This window comes from Emydura macquarii, unplaced genomic scaffold (assembly GCF_026122565.2).
Source record: "Emydura macquarii macquarii isolate MOO-44397 ecotype Brisbane River unplaced genomic scaffold, CSIRO-AGI_Emac_v2 contig_1790, whole genome shotgun sequence".
Classification (NCBI taxonomy): Eukaryota; Metazoa; Chordata; order Testudines; family Chelidae; genus Emydura; species Emydura macquarii.
In genome coordinates, this window is record NW_027131927.1 from 24384999 (window position 1) to 24403595 (window position 18597).

General features: G+C 37.7%; 1 protein-coding gene across 1 annotated transcript in view; it reads right to left on the reverse strand.

Moving 5' to 3' along the window:
• Positions 1 to 18597, reverse strand: part of LOC137159020 (broad substrate specificity ATP-binding cassette transporter ABCG2-like) — a 35598-nt gene that overhangs the window by 12286 nt on the left and 4715 nt on the right. Inside the window, exons 2-9 of the mRNA XM_067557154.1 lie at positions 15418 to 15635; positions 10318 to 10377; positions 9659 to 9773; positions 6244 to 6396; positions 5568 to 5725; positions 5152 to 5303; positions 3910 to 4014; positions 1403 to 1650 (exon numbers count right to left, since the gene is read on the reverse strand). Coding sequence (XP_067413255.1) covers positions 1403 to 1650; positions 3910 to 4014; positions 5152 to 5303; positions 5568 to 5725; positions 6244 to 6396; positions 9659 to 9773; positions 10318 to 10377; positions 15418 to 15617 — 1191 coding nt within the window. The 5' untranslated portion in view covers positions 15618 to 15635. The remainder of the gene's footprint in view (positions 1 to 1402; positions 1651 to 3909; positions 4015 to 5151; positions 5304 to 5567; positions 5726 to 6243; positions 6397 to 9658; positions 9774 to 10317; positions 10378 to 15417; positions 15636 to 18597) is intronic.

An 18597-nucleotide genomic window follows, 5' to 3' on the forward strand; every position in this document is an offset into this window, starting at 1 on the left:
TTCCTAATGAGGTTTGGGAGACAGAAAAAATTGTGAGAAAAAAGTCAGGACCATTAACCCTGAAGTATTATAAAGCTTTTGAGAGTATAATTCTTGTCACAAGGTCAATCTTTTGCAATGCAGCTATTTGGGATATCCATAATATCAACATACAGATATACACATATAAAGCCTTTTAACTTGAGGGATTCTGAACAGATTTCTCCTTTGCTAGGAATTTTTATTTTACTCACAATGTTTTTTCTTAACCCAGACAACTTATAACAGTGATAGGGTTCAACTTTTTATTATGGTTTGGATCCCTTCTTGTATTACTCAGACAAAATTCAAATGGGAGTGTAGCTGCAGTAAGGACTTCAGGATCAGGCCCATAAATGTTATTTGCTAATTACTTATTCCCCAGAAGAAATCAATAACAATTCTTCATTTAAAGGCAACTTGCAAATTTTTAAAAATCCATGAACGTCGTAATACTGTGCTGAGTTTCCAAAAAGCAATGTTAAGAAGGTCATATAAACTCTGCCTGATAGACAGGGCTGTATTATCCATTAGGTACAATAGGCACAGTGCCTAGGGCCTACGAAACTTTCAGGGCCTACGAAAAAAATTTTATATATAATTTTTTATTTTTATTTAAAAAACTATTTATTAATAGCTTAAAATCAAATTAGTTATTTCAGGGGGGGGAAGGGGGCCTATGAAGGCAAGTGTGCCTGGGGCCCATGAAGGTCTTAAAACGGCCCTGCTGATAGAACATGCTTCCTCTCCTTTAAGACATGCTACAATCAAACCATGTTTTACATTACACATTTTAAACAACATATCATGGTCTTCAGGTGTAGCCATTTCATCTTTATGTGATGTGGGAGACCATGAGAATATCTCTGTGTTTGAATCAGCTACTAGAAAATAATTATGTGTTAAGAGCTAATTAATTGTATAAGGTTAGCTAATTTACCTTCCCTTGGAAAAATCACAGAATGCAGTTGGTCAGATCCTGGGATACAGATGACTTGCACAGTACATAGATCAGAGGTGAGGACCATATTTTAGTGTAGCATGGCAGGTATGCATGGGACTATTTGCAGGACAAGGTACTACTTATCATGGATCAGTATGGCAGAATCGTGTCCTTAATGACATAAGTGAGAGAAGAATCAGGCTCTATAGACCTAATATAATGGTAAGTGTTAGTCACTAAATTGTTGAATGTCCCTGTCATGTTTGTTGTTTGGGATCATTCAGCCCAGTATTTTATGGCCCAGATTTTCAGATATTGACCTCTATTTCAGGTGCACATTTTACCCCAAAATTTGCAAGTGCACAATTGTGCCTAACTCATCTTCAGATAGAAAAGTTCAAATCAAATCAGACTTACAACTGTTTTATTAACTATGATTACCTGAGCTATGGAGGCTTGAGGGTTGCCTAGCAAGTTTTTAAATGTGCGTTTGGACACCCACTTGAGCTGATGAAAGAAGGAAGTGGTGTATGTAACTGGTCTGAAAAATGTCTTCATTTTCTTTTTATTTTCCCGAGAAATGTTCTCTAAGACTGCTTTTGTTTCTTTGTAGTAGGTAGAACTGGAATACTGCTCTGCTAACTTCTCTGCCAAACTCTTATCACGGTTGATGTGTTCTTCAATGTTATCTTCAGGTTAAAGAGAAAAAAATATTTGGTTACCTTTTATTGAATTCACAGAAAAAAGTAATTCTCCAGTAATCAAGCCCACAGAGTTATGCTAGAGTTTTGGTTACTAATCAATGACATAGCAATTATTGTGGCTTATTTAGTTAAATTAATCCATTCCATTCAGTCTAGTAGTATGAGGTACAAAATATTATAAAAAATTGAAGGCCCTATTTGGCGGAAATGATCTATTTTGAGGGGGAGGCAATGCAAGTTCCAGAAAACTATGGACAGAGGCTCTATAGCAGGCTGACCTATCAAGTCTCATTCTGTTGAAGCTAAAAACTGAGAAACTCCTGCTGGGCTGGTCCCATTCTTCAAGCTAATGCAGAGGGAATGGAAGACATAGCCTTGCCTCCTCCCCATTGCAACTGCACACCTGGGGAAGTAGCCCCTCACAACTCATTAGCTGCAATTCAGCTGGGCCCTTAGGTGGGCTGCACTAGGAAGGAAGGCTCCTTGTGCCCTCCCCACATACTGTGTACCTCCATAAGGGCCAGAGCGAATCTGTCCCTGTGATATCGACCAGACAATACAATGTATAGATATATCCGCCTGTTCACCCGAATCTGTTGACCTATGTCAGTTTGAAAGCATTACATTCATTTGGGGCTCTCAAATTTACCAAGTATGAAAGACTCAATAAATAAACCTTCTAAACAATTCACGATTATAATTATAAAGTACAAGAATTGCATTGTGGGGAGGGGGGGGGAGTGTTTCTCTAGAACTTAAAGAACAAATTTAGCCTTTAAAGATTGATCTTTTATCTACTCTGTGCAGCAGAACTGGCACCTTAATATTGGTTTAAATAAACCCGTTATTAAATCATATATAATGAATTCACCATTGATCAGGTATTTTATAGTTCAGAAATGTCTCTAATGTACTATCACTGCGATACATGGATATTGAAAACACCCCAGCTTTTATTTTTTTCATTTATATTGAGGGTTTTTTTTGTATATGCGTGTGATTAATTTGATTCTGGATTGTTACAGTATATGTCTTTGGTGTGAGAAGACTTGCTCTCCTCATTTGGAGCTTGATCCTTCACTCATTGCAGTCAATGTTAAAATGCCCACTGAATTCAATGGAGCAGGATCAGGCATTTGTTTATTATAGTCTCTGAAAACTACAATATTCATTTTTTAGTTTAGAGCAAAAAATAATAGCAAATACTTTTATTCAACAGAAATCAAAGGTGAGTCCCTGAGGAACTCTTCTGAAGGTGTGTAGGCATCATTCTGCAACCTTTACTGAGTCTCTTCATTCTTAAGGGGTATATTTTCCTCCTACAGCACATGTGCGTATAGGGCCTGATTCAAAGCCTAGTGAACTCCATGGGATTACTTCCCTTGATGTCAGTTTTGGATCAGGCTGTCAAAGTGGGAAAATAGACTCCCTGGAAATGAGACAAAATTTTACTTTTAGTAGCAAAATAGATATAGCTGTACAGTATAGTCTGTGTGTAAAGCAGGCCTTAGTCTGTATAATTTTGTTGAGATTAAAAAGAATCAATCCCTATATTGGGTTGACAATATACATAGCAATGTTAATATGATTACGATAACCATGTATGATGCAGTTCCTGAAGAAATTGATACTAAAGATAGATTACCACAGCTGAATTTATGAGCAACAAGCTACCATTGCATAAATGGAAAAATAAAATCAGTCTAGTAACATAACAAATATTTTATGCATTAAATACACATGCAACGCTGATATCAAGATTTATTGCATATAATTACAAAGAGTTTTAGTATTTTGTTTTTTGTCACTACTGGGTATCACAACAGGGTGTCAGATCTGGTTGGCCTGATCTGGCTTCCATGGTCAAGAAAATGGGAATTTTGCTATTAAATTCATTGGAAGAACAGTCCCTACTGTTTGGGGGAAAAGAACCACATGTAAAAACTGCCTTTCACAAAACAATGACTATTAAATGTTACATACAAAAGTCATTTTGTACTGTACATAGTGAGATGGTTTTATAAAGGGAAATTTCATGGTGGAGAGATACTGTAGAAGATACTGTTTCTCTTATGTGTATGTGGGTGTCCCAAGTAACTCTTGAGTGCATAAATGGAAGAAACTATTACTGTTAACTTGATGCACCTGAAAGTGATTTTTTCATGCCAGAGTTGATAAATCCAAAACACATTTTGTCACCCTGCAAATCAGCTTCTAACTCTATGAAGAACTTCAGTTTCATACCTAGGTCAACATCGTTAGCCTTGCTTGATGCCACAGCAGTTGAGTCTCCATTTATGACATCCAGAAAAAAATCAGCAGGATTGTTGTATGGCTCACATTCATAACCTGCAAAGAAATAGTATTCATTCCTTAACACAAGTCATTCTACAGATGGTAAAATGTGTTGCAAAGCACTTGAAGTAACAAATCATGGGCCAGCTTATAATATCCTTACTTATGTTGAGTAGTGACTTGCATCACAATGGAGTCCCAATGGCCCAAATTACTATTCAACATGAGTAAGGATATGGCAAAATAGGTCCTATCAAAGCTGCCAAAAAAAAGAAAGCAGTAAGGCTTCAGAATACCCATAGGTGACAACTAACAAATGAACCCTTCCAAATTCTAACTGCACGTCTGTTGTTGCTAATTCTATTTTGACCTATGAGCTGGTGTTAATAGACTTAAAGAGAAGTCCATTTTTCTGCTTCTCCTTATGGCAATTTAAATCATTTGGATTTACTGAACCCACATATCTACGGGTAAAGCGACCAAATACCAGGAAAAACACTTCACATTTAAGGACTTTAGACTTTCCAACTGTTTTTCCATTTTAGGTAACTGCCACTGGCATGCTTTTTCAGTTTGTTTGGTAGTTGAGCATTATGGGCATCATCCTAAAGCCAATACGAAGGCAAAACTAACATTGATATCAGTGCGAATTTTGCCCATGTAAAGACTGCAAGATCAGGCCATATTGTTGGGATGCTTTAGGCTCCAGTTCAGCAAATACATGTTTAATGTAAGTTAATGAGTAAGTCCATTCCTGTTCAACAGGACTTGAGCATGTGCTTAAAGTCAGGCATGTGGTCAAGTGTTTTACTGAATCAGGGTCTTAATGTACAGTTCATATAACAAAACAGAACTAAATACTGTGATATAAAGTGCATTACTTTTTACTTTTAAAGTAATTACTAATAAGCACAAAAGGTAACAGTTAAGGTTCAGCCTTCATCCTCAACTTTGCATTTCTCGATTTCTCAGTGCTTGGTTTTTCAACTTTAACTTTGCATCAATATTACTGTTATATTAAAAAAGCAATTCTTTAGTATATTTTGGTATGGGAAACAATTAAACACATTAAACATTGAATCCCAGGATTCAAGAGTCATTTTTACTGAGACATTTTTCAAAACAGAGCTGCATTTTAAGCATGTTCCTTTCAGTGTCCACCATTGTGACTAGCTCCAGAAAAAAGCTCACCAATAGATTTGAAGTATTCAATTGCATTCTGAGCGGGACCATGGTACAGCATTCTTCCTGCAGCCAATAATGTCAGGTTGTCAAACAATCTGAATATGGAGTACCGGGGCTGATGGATGGAAAAGATTATTGTTTTCCCCTGCCTTGACATCCTGAATGTAAAGTGGAAAATAATAGCGGTATCAAATATCTGAGCTCTTTGTGGAGTTTTATTCTTTCAAATTCCTTCCAATATAAATCAGTAAATAAACAGTTCAACAGGTTGTTGGAGAATCCTATGCAAGGTACAAAAAGGAACAAAACAAGCCCAGCAGTATAGTAACTGCATATTAACCGTTCTAACCACATTTTAATTGCAGATCTATGGCACAGATCTGTCAAAGCTGGTTCTTTCCCAGTGATTCCATTGCAGTCACCTTTTCAGGAGCAGCAAGACAGCATTGGCAGTGCTGGCATCCAATCCAGTAGTTGGTTCATCTAAGAACAAGATTGCAGGGTCGGTAATGAGTTCCATTCCAATATTAGTCCGTTTTCTCTCTCCCCCAGATACACCACGAATAAACTGGGTGCCAACCTAGTGCAAAACAAGCAGCTTGTATCGTTTTGCCTGACTTCAAAGTATTCAAGCAAACAACATCCAACACATGTAACAGCACATCAACATCTGGGAGAGCTCTGGGTGATCACATTTTGACCATAGATCCAAATATAGATTCAAAGATTCACATTTTGTAATGGAATAATGCAAATCTGAAAGTTGCAGAAAAAAAGGGTCCCCCTTAAAAGTTTTCGCCCTCAAATCTAAATTTCTTCATGACAGTCTGGCCACTCAGGTCACCTGCTTTCCTCCTACTGGTAACCACCTGTTCTGTGTCTGATAACTTAATGATAGACAGAAATAACAATGCCACACTTTTATCTTCATTGATACTATGGGATCAGGCAGCTGTGTTGGGGCTTATCAGCCCTTCTGCTATTAGAATAATGCATTAAATCAAAAACGCTTGCTAAAGTGAAGCCATTTTGTCAAAAAATTATTTAATATTTGCTATTAATTAGGCACCATACGATGACAGTTTACACACCTATTACCTTGGAATCTGCCACTTTGGTCAAACCCAATTCCTTGATGATCTGGTCAATTCGTTCCCTCTTTTCCTGTTCCTTCACAGATGTGGGTAGTCGGAGTGCTGCTGAGAACTGGAAATTTTCTCTCACTGTCAGGGTTCCCATCACCACATCATCCTAAGTAAACAAAATTATGGACATGGTTTGGAAATGTGGTGCCTGCCAATCATAGCTAAGAAAAAAACTAACAAGTGCAGAAAGGTTGTGAGAACAGCTCCATGGAGTGCTGTGGAAATGCTGATTTAAACTGAATTTTCTCTTGGGGTTACCAGAGCAGGGCAGCATAGTTGGGAGGAATGAGCCAGTGTGGAGAATGAGGAACCACTGAGTTTGAATGCTCCAGAGCTAGATACTGCACTATGATGAGCACTGTGGCCCTAATGCAATTAGCTCATGTAGTTTCATGAAAATAAACATTCTCATGCTTAAAAATAAAGTGTGTGTTTCAGTGTTTTGCTGGATCAGGCTCACAGTGCTCAGCACTTGGTGGGATTTAGTTGCTCCTGTTGACTAGGTGGTCTCGGACAAGTTCCCTGATCTTCCTGTTTTAGTTTGCCTCTCTGTGAAATAGGTATAACACTACTTATTTATCATTAGGTATTTTATGGGCAGAACTTTGAACATGTAGGGGCTAAATATTATTGACAAAGCAAATGTAAACTGGATCTCTATGTAAGTGCATTCAGTTCTATTTCCCTTGGAGCAGCATTTGTTTAACTAAATACATGCATTGTGCATTAAGGGAGTCCATTACATGATGCATCATTGTTCCTTGATACTCTACTCGGGCTTCAGGTGGCCCAAACAGCTGGTGCAAGGCCTCCTAGATGCATTTTAGATCTGGATTAGCACCTTAAAGAAAAACACCATGCATAGGAACCAAGAAAATGCCAGATCAGTACTGATGAAGTGGGGAAACTTGGTGCCAAATACATTTTGAATTTGAAAGAGAAAAGGAGATGGTGAGAAGAAAGAAAGATGATACATGTGAAGGGAAAACCTGTGTGTGTTAGAGAGAGTAAGGGAGAAGCAGAGATAGAGAGAGTATGAGAGACAGAGAGAGAGAGTAGAGAAAGCAACAGAGAAAGTTTAGAGATTCCCACTTTATAAGTTCAGAACAACTTAAAATTGATCGTTCAAATGAAGAATCATGTCAATCAATGATGTGACATCTTTGAAAACCAAAATGTCATCTGTAGGAAAGGGTTACAGAAAATTAAAAAGGATAAAAGGGAATGATTTATTGTGATCCACAATCAAGCATTTCCCAGTTCCTTCAGCTGTACCCCTGCCAAGAGGTCACTGCTATTTAGGAACTGGAAGCATTATTCTCTGTGATGAGGTACATTGTCCAGCAAGGTCTCTGGACATTTAAGCTGGTGTTAGCCAGGTACAGCCAAGGCAAAGCCACTGTTTTCCCTGTCAGATTTTTGGAGGTCTGGAATTAGACAGTGAAGGGGTAAAGGGAGTTGAAGAGTAGATGCAGCTGAGCTTGTTAGTCTACCAGCCTCAGCTGCTATGTATAAAAGGAGGAGGAACAAGAGGAAGGTAGCATGAAAAGTTAGATGAGAGGAGTGAGGAAAAGGATTGTCTTGATTTGTTCTGGGAAAAGCAAAGGGGAAAATTTTATTTGGGCTTTGTTTATAGCCTATAAAGGGAATGACTTGTTGACTTTTGATTGTACAGAAGTTTAGATATCTCCATCACCTAGCTTTGTTTTGAGAGAGTGCTGTTTAGTGATGTATTGAGCATATTTTAACAGGGGCTCCCTCAAGAGTTCTTTCCCCATAATGAACCATATGTACTGCACTGAAGACAGGCAAGAGAGTGGGGGATCCATTCATTTGTTTTCCCACAGAAGCAATAATACTTTCTCATACCCAAGGAAGGAGGCACATCTCTGGCCAAACAAACTTATAAGCTGTGCATTTGTGGAAAACTTTATACTTTGAAAAATGTACTGCATATATTGGTAGTGTAGAGCTGTATCCAACCTTTTGAGCATGAAGTGGAGGTATGGGGTGATGACCTTGCAGATGAGGCTGAAAGAATCAATTTTGAAAATATCAATCTATTTGGAGCAATCTGGTCTGTTCTACCAGGGAAAAAATTGCCCTGCTGACATTTTTTATGATCCCCAGTGGTAAATCAACTCTGGCCAGGATAATTTAACAGTATCCAGAAAGGGATTGATTCCATCAAGGGTAGGGAAATCATCTGAAACTTCCTTTCTATTTGGTGGCAGAATTTTAATATTAGGCTCCCAAAGAATCCCTCCAGCACATCAGTAGGCTGTGATGCCCTCCCTTTCCTCGTGGAAAAGCAGCCAGGTATCAGAGGACTATAGTGATAACAATTGCAAAATTTAATATTCCTCTACAAGGCTTAAACATTTCCTGTGATGTTTCTCAAGAACCATCCACCACCCCCCCGAGATTGGTAGGGAAGGGAAACACCAGGAATTTTGGATTCATTTTTCTGATATCTTCTTGTAGGCACAGATCTCTACATGAGTTAGAATTCTGATCTGTTTCAGACAGCCATGCTAAAGAAAGGTCAACTCAGAATATAGACACACCCATCAATTCAAACCTTCAAAATCTGAGGTGTAGTTGCATGTTATGATATGAAATAAATTATAATACAGGGCCAGATCACCCATTCTTACATCTCTTTACCCACAGGACAAGATCTAGTGGGAAAAGAAAACTCAGTGAGGTTCACCTTGTTGAGTTTTTCTGAAGACAATCTCCTCTAGAGGGAAAGGGTTAAGGAGGACTGTGAATTTTAGAGGGTGTGCCCCCTCCTGCCTCTGTAGATCCAAGGGATTCTCAGGGAATGGAGCCTCTTTCCATGTGGAAACAGATGATGTCCTACAAGGATGGTTGCTGTTCCAATGGCCTTGCTTCCCCTTGGGAACTGTACATCAGTAGGAACTGTGCTGTTATTGGCTGCGTCTCCTTGCAGATGTGCAGCAGCAGTCAAAGGAATGTATTACAGTTCCAAACCATCTAAACTTCTCCCTGGATTTCCAGGTACTCTGCTCTGAAAGGTGCTGTGAAGGGTGTCAACTCCACTGCTCCTGCCCTTGTTGACCTCTGAACTCAGTGGTAATCTATGGAAGAAGCAATGGTGTTGAAGCAACATTCCCCACAGCTTCTTCTGTGTGGGCAAGAGACAAGCCACATGTGGAAGCTAGGGGAATGATCCTGGGCATGGAAATCAGCTATAATGTGTGATGTTTCTAAATTATATCCTGGTTCAATTTTGACAAGTCAGCTGTGGCTACAGTTACCTCATATTGGACAATTTTGATGCACTTTGGCCCAGAGGATGTTAAAATAACAAAAGCACATGCAGTCATTGCAGGCTGACTTACCTGCACCACATATCCAGAGATACATTTAAAGTTGGCAGGCTGAGGAGCTCCATTTATCAAAACGACTCCAGACAGCCCCTGAGGATCTTTCCTTGCAGCTAAGATATCCAATAGCCTAGAAGGAGAAAAGTCAATGACCTTAAAGAGCTCTGAAGTGTACATTTTCACCAATCTGTGGAGTAGAGGCCAGTAACAGGCAAATCTGGCAGACAAACACAGTTAATAGTGTATAGCCAGCTGTGCACAAGCTTTCCTATACTGAAAATCTGCAACCAACTATAGTTCATATTTTTAAAAGCCCCTCAGAGAACAGAATTTCTTTTTTTAATAAAATAAGCCTCCTGCTGTACTGTAGAGTGATGCAAAAGGGGAGCATATCAGGAAACTGTTTACTAAAAAGAAATATATTAGTAAAATTGGCTCTCTTTCTTTTCTTTTTGTTGTTTTTAAATAAAATTTCCACTTGGGGTCAAATTCTGCTCTGAAATCAATAGAATTATTCTGAATTTACTCTGGTGGAATTAAGATCAAAATTTTGCCCTTGGGATGTTGTTCACAAACATTAAGTATATATAAGTGCATTTTCTCAATGGCATGATTCCTCTAGGTGAGGAACATGGATAAAATAAAACAGGTCCTTTCATTGCTTCAGCACTTACGAAGATTTGCCGCCGCCAGTGGGTCCCAGAATGGCATTCAGTCCTGGTCTCATAACCCCACTGTAAGACAAAACCAAGAGATTTCTCATTCATTATTTCATTTGTAGGTCAGTTTTATTAATTTGCAGAAATATCTTTTGCGTCAAATCCTTTTGGGGCTAGTGAAACTAGTTGGTTACATAAAATAATGACTTGACTCCTGCTTAATTTATATTGCTAACGTAAAATAAAAATAACTAACCTGTATTGTTAACTAAAGAGTACAACACAGAAAACTATAATTATCAAACAATAGCAAGACATATATTGATGTATTATTTCATGTTCAGCTATGCTGAGCACAAGCTAATTCTAGAATACATGAAGTCTAGCACGAAAGAATGGTTCTCTGGCCATTCCTCTGTAGGTGAGGCATTTATTATGGAGGAAAGGCTATTTAAAAAAAATAGTTGGGAACCTGACGATCACTTTGCATCAGATGAAAAGAACTCTCTCAAGCTCAGCAGCCAGAAGGAAATGTATTTGGGATAGCAGTCATTTTGTTTGGAAACAACTCTTTCAATAAAACTCAGTAGGCAGCTACTTATACTGTGTATAGTTTCCTAGCTAATGGCCAATGCAAATGATGGGACAGTGTGTGAAAATATCACTTGCCTTTTTTGTTCATTATTACAGATAAAGATTCACTGTTAAGGGCCAAAACAACGAGAGTTCTGTAGCACTTTAAAGACTAACAGATTTAATTTCAGCAGGCATAAGCTTTCATGAGCTTCAGCTCACTTCCTCAGATGCAGTTGGTAGAAATGATACAGCAAATAGGTAACATATATAGTAGGCAACATATACATATCCAAGGGCATAGATAACAATGAGATAGGTGGATAAAAGCCAGGTACTTGAGGCCTAATTACAACCATTGAGTAGGCGGTGAGAATGGGTGATCAGAGCAAATTATTTCTTATAATGAGATAGCCATTCCAAATCCCTGTTTAAACCCAGTTTGTATGTGTCATCTCATTATAAGAAATAATTTGCTCTGATCACCCATTCTCACCGCCTACTCAATGGTTGTAATTAGGCCTCAAGTACCTGGCTTTTATCCACCTACCTCATTGTTATCTATGCCCTTGGATATGTATATGTTGCCTACTATATATGTTACCTATTTGCTGTATCATTTCTACCAACTGCATCTGAGGAAGTGAGCTGAAGCTCACGAAAGCTTATGCCTGCTGAAATTAAATTTGTTAGTCTTTAAAGTGCTACAGAACTCTTGTTTTTGCTGTATACAGATTAACACGGCCCCCCCCCCCCCCCGTAACTGTTAAGGGCCACATTCTCATAATTAGCCCCCAAACTGCACATGCAAACAAGCATTTATGCACTTGTGTACTGTTTGCATGTGCAAACGCCTGTTTGTGTATGTAAATGCAGGGTATTTTGCACTGAAGTGGGTGTTTGACCATGGAAATGGACAATGAGCTCCACAAATGACCATTTATATATGCAGTATAGGTAGCCACTTTTGAAAGGCATCTCAGATCCCAGTACAAAAAAGGCAAAACTAGCTGACTGAGTCGGAGTCTCCAACTGTAGTCAGAGAAGCAGCACCAATTTGCATCAGACCAGAGGACTGGCATAGAGGATCTAAGAATATCTGTCTGAGGATCTATCTGGAATTGGCACAAAATATCCTTGTAACTAAGAAGTCATGTACCAATCACTATTACTCAAGTACTTAAACTGTATTGTATTACAAGCCTTTCCCACACTCTTTCATATGTGTTTTCTCTAATTCAGATTGTCAGCTCTTCAGACAAAGAACTGTTTTCTTACATCAGCAAAGTGCCTAGCACACAAGGGTTGCTACAATAACAAATAAAAATTTATAATATACAATTTATCAGAGGTTTAGTTTCAAATCAGATGGTACTGGAATCATACGAGCTGTTAATGTAAAATGTTGGGTGCATCGAAATTGGGGAGAGAAAATAGGTCCCTTCCAGTTTTGGATATGACCTGGAACCAGAACTGCAGGGATGGCTTTGGATACAGAAAATATGAGAAAACTTAACCTCTCTCAGTCTCAGCACAAGGATTAAAATAATCAATTAATTAATTAACTAACTAACTAACTAATTAACCAGAGTTTAGGAGTAAAGTATTCTCATCGGTGAGAATGAATCTTTGATGCCTTCAAGTTTCCTGGAATCAATCTTCCCATGGGTAGGTTTCTCACACATAGCTCTGTGTGGTTACATAATTAAATAGATTTTTGACCAAGCAAGAAACTCCACTCTGGGATGTATATGACTGAAATATATTAACATACTTAGTTAATAACGGCTGAAGTAGCACCAGGCAGGTGGAGGGCTCCCGCACAATTGGTATTTGAAATTATTGAAATTATTAATTAACGTTGAGTCAACACTTTCCACACATGGCAATGCCTGATTGCCATTTCATGCCCTTTGTCATTGGATTCTAGTTACTTCCCTCATTCTGTGATCCATTGAAATAGTTATATTTTGTAAGGCAGCACTTTCCCCCTTCCCCAATCAAAATGTCTGTGTGTTCTGATCAAACAGTTAAAATACAGTAAATAAAGTACAGATAATTAAGTTACATTATAATACTGAACAAAAATAGTAAAAGACCAAAAAAGGGTGCAATAGGAAGGCCTACACAGGGACCAACGTAAATTAAAACAGAAAACAGCACTGAAATGTTTTCAATCATGCTTAAAATTGGGTAGAAAAGGGCTGAGGGGATTGTCCATAAAGAGCATGTTCCACACTTTAAAAACTACTGAGGACATAGATCACGTCCAATCAAATTTCTTGCATAACAACAGAGAAATTAAATGGGGAAGCAAGCTGTCACCTTCAACCCAGGAAGAGTAATAACTGTTAATAATTAATAAAGATTTCTATATATGCTTTTATCTCTGCTTCATTCACTTATCACTAGCAATTTTATTATTCAATTTTATGATTAAAAAAACCTGCAGACTTCCAAAACACAACACGCAACCTCACAATGTAAGAAATCATGATCACCTGATTCCCTTAAGTACCCATGTTTGGCAAACCTTCCAAGGTCTTTAGAATGCACCATGGAAATCACATTAAAGTAATCATGGTCTAACTGTGAATAATTAATACAAAGAGCCACCAATCATGTGAGGAATTCTGTGTGAGCTGACTATATCTACCCTGGGAAATGTCAAATATATTTAATATTGTCTTTCTAGCTTACTGTTGTGGATAAAATGTTAATTCCAAGAATCATAAAACAACTTCAGGTTATAATTAAAATGGGCATAAAGTTAAAAGACAAGAGAATTTTTGAGTCTTTACGAAGGTGTCCATTATAAATAAGAGTCTGTTGACTATGTTGCTAACAAACATGAGAAGGATCTTATAGTCTTTATTCAGCAAGTCTGTCACTGATGTCAATAGGAATTTTGACTGAGAAAGGACTGCAGGAGCTGGATTAATTGTGTTAAATGTTAGAGTCCCTGCACCTACTAAATTTATCATTAGTAGGAGCAGTATTAAAATTGATATTTATGAAAAACTGACAGTTTGTTGTTCACATGGCATATATGAGGGTGGGTATCCTTTCAGCAATTTTGGTTATAAACTATGACCATCTAACTCTTTAGTATTGCTACCAGAGATGTTCAGATCTGGGAGTTTGGTTCATCCCATTATAGACATAGGAAGCAGCTGCCATGTTTGGATCTGGATCTAAACTTCCCCAAAGCTCAGGGGTATGGATCTGAAGTTTTCCTGTAGGCCCATCTCTAATTTACAGCACTCTATATTATAAATAATAAAGTGTAGTTTATACTTGGTATGAAAAGTCTTATTTCTTTTATCAGTCTTTTTTCTCCCTCTGCCCAACATTGTTACAATAATAAGATATCACAGCTGCACAGTAAAGGCATGTGTATATCATGATATTCCTGGGTAGTTGTGGGGGATTTGTTTATTTGATTTTCTATCTTATTTCTTGTAGGCCACATGGCAGAAGTTGTTCTTAAGGAGAGAGGGGTTTTTTTTGTGTTTCAATTTAGATATAAAATATCAGCATGAACCACATTGTGTGCTACCCCACTCTCCTTCCTAGTCACTATTTTTTCTTTCTTTCTTTGTTGTTTTCCTCAATCAGAAGTTATGGTTACCTACACTAAGAATTTTTGTTTATTTGTTTTGCATTTTGTGTATTGGGAAACAACATATACTAGGTCTAGATTTCATACAAGAAGTCTGAAGGACATATGCTCCTTTCACTCCATTGGAGTAACTCTGTTTAAATCAAATGAGTTACACTGGAGTAAGACTCTTGTGAGAGAAGAATAAGGATTTTAAAATTTCACGTTGGGTGGAGATAGCCACTATGCAGCACGGGAGGCTTGGTGTACTAAGAAATGCTGTATGGGCAAAGAGCAATACAGATAAAGATCCAACCTTTCATGCATTCTGGAAGCTGAAACTAAAGAACTGAACTTCAATTACATCATGGAATGGCAGGTTATACAACTAACTTTCCTGACACACAGTTCAAACTTATCTAACTGGAGATGGGCCAACACTGTACTAGGGTTCCTTGACAATAAAGCAATATCATCCAATTGCTAAGATATAACTTATAATAGAAACAGTGTAATAAAATTGTGGGCATCCAAGCTCTGTCATGCATTGTTTGAGTAACAGAATAATCACTTTTTGCTACTTTTAAAGTCTTGAGTCTTAATTCAAAGCTAGGGCCAATGTTTTAAAAAATGCCTTAAGTTATGCTCCTACATTCACATCTAGGTAGCTGAGTAAATGGCCTGATTTTCAAAAGAGCTGAACACCCAGCAGCTTCTATTGAAGTCCACGGGAATTAAAAGTGGAAATCAGGTTACTTTTTATGTGCCTAAATATGGATTTGGGAGCCTACTTTGAGCACCCATTTTTTGGGAATCTTGACCAAATTCTGTTAATTATTAATACACAGGTATTCGTGGCTCAGTGACTTATCTGAACCTAACTGTCAAGAAAGGAAATCAGATGAACATGTACTCTATTCCAGAGAAGTTTAAATACATACTTGATATCTTTCAAAATTTCTTTATCGACCGTTTTTCGGCAACATATGAAGCCACTCTTCAACTTCACTCTGTAGCAGATGTTGTGAAAGGTCACAGTGGTTCCTTTGCTGACTGATAGGTCTTGAGAGGACTGTATTCTGCTGGAAATGCCATTTGTACTTGACATCTGAATATGGATGTCTGACTGGTTATCTGTCATTTTGGAAGGATTCCACTTCTGTAAATATAAAAATGAACAAAGCTATTATAGATATACAAAGGATGGAGGAAAGACTGCCTTAGCAGCAAACTTATTTTATAATGTATATACCCTCCAAAAAGCTCGGGCGTTAGACTCACAGAGAACCTCACTCAACACTTTTCCTTCCTCAGTAATCCTTCCTAACTTTTCTACTTTTCTTACATATGGTGGCTTATAAAATGGGAAAGCCTATACACAGATGACACCTAAAACTACATTAAAAGAATATTAACACTACTAAGTCACACACTCAGTAGTAAGGAAATGCAAGGATTAAGGTTGCTTGTATAACTTTAATTCTGTTCCTTTTAATTACATAATTGTATACTATTTTTTCCGCTGAATCCTCCTTATTCTGTGCATGTGATGAATAGGATTCACTGAATGGGTAGCTATTATCTTTTTATACTCATCATTAAAGACATGACCCTGTGCATTACTTTTTGCAGAGATTCAAATCCTGTTCTGAATACAGAATTATTAATTATAATTTCCTCATGGGCTGTTCTATGGTTTTCTCATCATAGCATCTTACTGCTTACCAGTCTTCAATGAGTTTTTTCTTCATAACATCCCTGTGAGATGAGGTGGTACTAGCTCCCTTTTATATCTGGGGAACTAAGGCATAGAGATTAAAGGCAAAATTATCAAAAGTGTTAACTAAGTTTGGGTGCCCAATTTGAGAAGCCTAGGATCTGATTTTTCAGAGTGCTTAACATTTTACAGCACTTCATATGATTAGAGCACAGCTCCTATTGACTTCAGTTGCAGCTGGGAGTACTCAGCATTTCTGCAAATCAGATCCCAAGTACCTCAGATTAGGTATGCAGAAAATGAGGGACACGCAGTGGCCTCCTGTGAAAAATCTGGTTTACAAGACTTGCCCAGCTTTACCTAAGGAACAATGTGGCAAAGGCAGGAATAAAATCCAGTTTTCCATGGCAGTACTCTGCTGCCTTAACCATGAGACCACCCTTTCTCTTCCTGCAATCCCCTGCCTAGTTCACCACACAACTTCCAGTTTCTGCAACAAAAAAGGAAGGGGTCCTGCAGAGAACAGTCTCCTCCACTACCCAAACCTGATTCATTATTTTTATTAGTTGATAACCATTCAAACATGTTGATTTCCAACTAAATATAGTCTAGACACTAAATTTGATGGGTTCTTTTGCTAACCAGGAGGATACACTGTATCTATACACATTTATTTAATCAATTATGTAGATTAATTTACATTTATTCAGATACTTGATTTTTACATTTTTTATTTTGTTAAAATGCTGAATGATGCATTTCTGATTTATTAGATGATGATGATTATTTTTCTTGTGATTTGTGTCAAAGTCTATTTGGATGGAAATTCAAATTAGATTAAAAATGCACACAAACAGCATTTATTTTTTTATTAAATAAATCTGCCTTAAGAGTAAATGTTACATAAGAATAAGAGTTTATCAAAAGTTTACAAAAACATGTTTTGCATTTCAAACTAACCAATTTATAAAGCAAAGGAAGTATTATATAATGTGTAATTAGTGAATTGAACCAATTGTTCCCAGTTATCATGTTCTTCAAGATTTTAGAAGCAATAGGACTCACCCTCTCACACCTAGTTTTTATTCATAGATTGGAAGAAGAAAACAAGCTTTCCTGCTTTTTCAGCTCCCAGTCAGCCTTTTAACTTTGAATGAACTAGTCATTGTACTCAACTAATTGAATAAACAGAATTAAAGAAAATATTTTCTCTGCATCTGTGGAAGAGGCAGCTATCAAAAGCTAGTTTAGCACTTCAACAAACTCTGGTTCCCGGTGCTTTGTCAGTGACTTCCACCAATTCAGTGGTTTGACTTCCTTTAAAATTTGGTGGCAAACATGTACTGCTTAATATTATTTTTGTGTTTAATTTAAATTATTTTAATAGATTTAATAAGTTTAGGCCTTAACATAGGCTGTCAATTTCAACTTTAATTATAAATAGTTTTTTTTTTAAATAAACCTGTATTTAATTTCCATTCAAAATCATATTTAAATAAAAAGAATCTGATTTTAAATTTAAAAATGCAATTTTTAATTTTTTTTTTCAAATCATCTATTTCTATATGCCCTGCAACTGATTATGTTCACAAGGAGTAGGTCTGTGATCCAGACTTCTGAACTGAGAGAAACAGGACAACGGGAAGGGAATGATCATCCCTATCAGGAGTCAAAATCTCCGTTCCTCTCCAGCAGTAACTGTAGCACTCGTAGCAGTAACTGGGGTAGGGAGAAGGTACAAAGTGATCAGCCTGGCCCTTGATGTAAGCTAGAGCCACTACCGCCCTCAAGGGACCATTCCACAATGAAGACTAGCTGAAGTGCAGCATGCTTCAGCCATGCCTTCTTTCTCCCAGGACATTCCCCAGTGCAGCCCACACCAAGGGTGGCAAAGGGGTAGCATAGTCTTTCTGACATCTGTATCACCTGACACAGGAGAGTCTGCAGGTCTGGTTCTGCCCAATGTATAGCCATTTTATGCCACCAAAACAGTATAAAGAGGCCACAGTGTAACACAGAAGTTGACCCTAGATTTATTCCGTTCTGGTTTTACTACAGATTACTATGGGACCCTCCAAAAAGTGAAATTATGTAACACATGCTTCCTATAATCTTTCCACTATCAAACATTAAAGGGACACTTTCAAGGCAAAAGACCTACCATGCTATGTTTTGATTCACATGTGCTCTTAGGGTTATAGGACTGTCTCTCCATCCTATCTATCAGCTCTTTTCTTTTAAGTAAGTAGGTTGGTGCCTTCATGGTAGGTTAACATGCTGCCTGATTAAATCGTTTTCACCTGGAATTCCCAAAGGCAGTTTAATTTTTGGGCCTTAACCAATCCATGTTGGGCACAGATCCTTCTGATATTCGACAAAAATAGATGCAGAGGGCTCTGAGTTA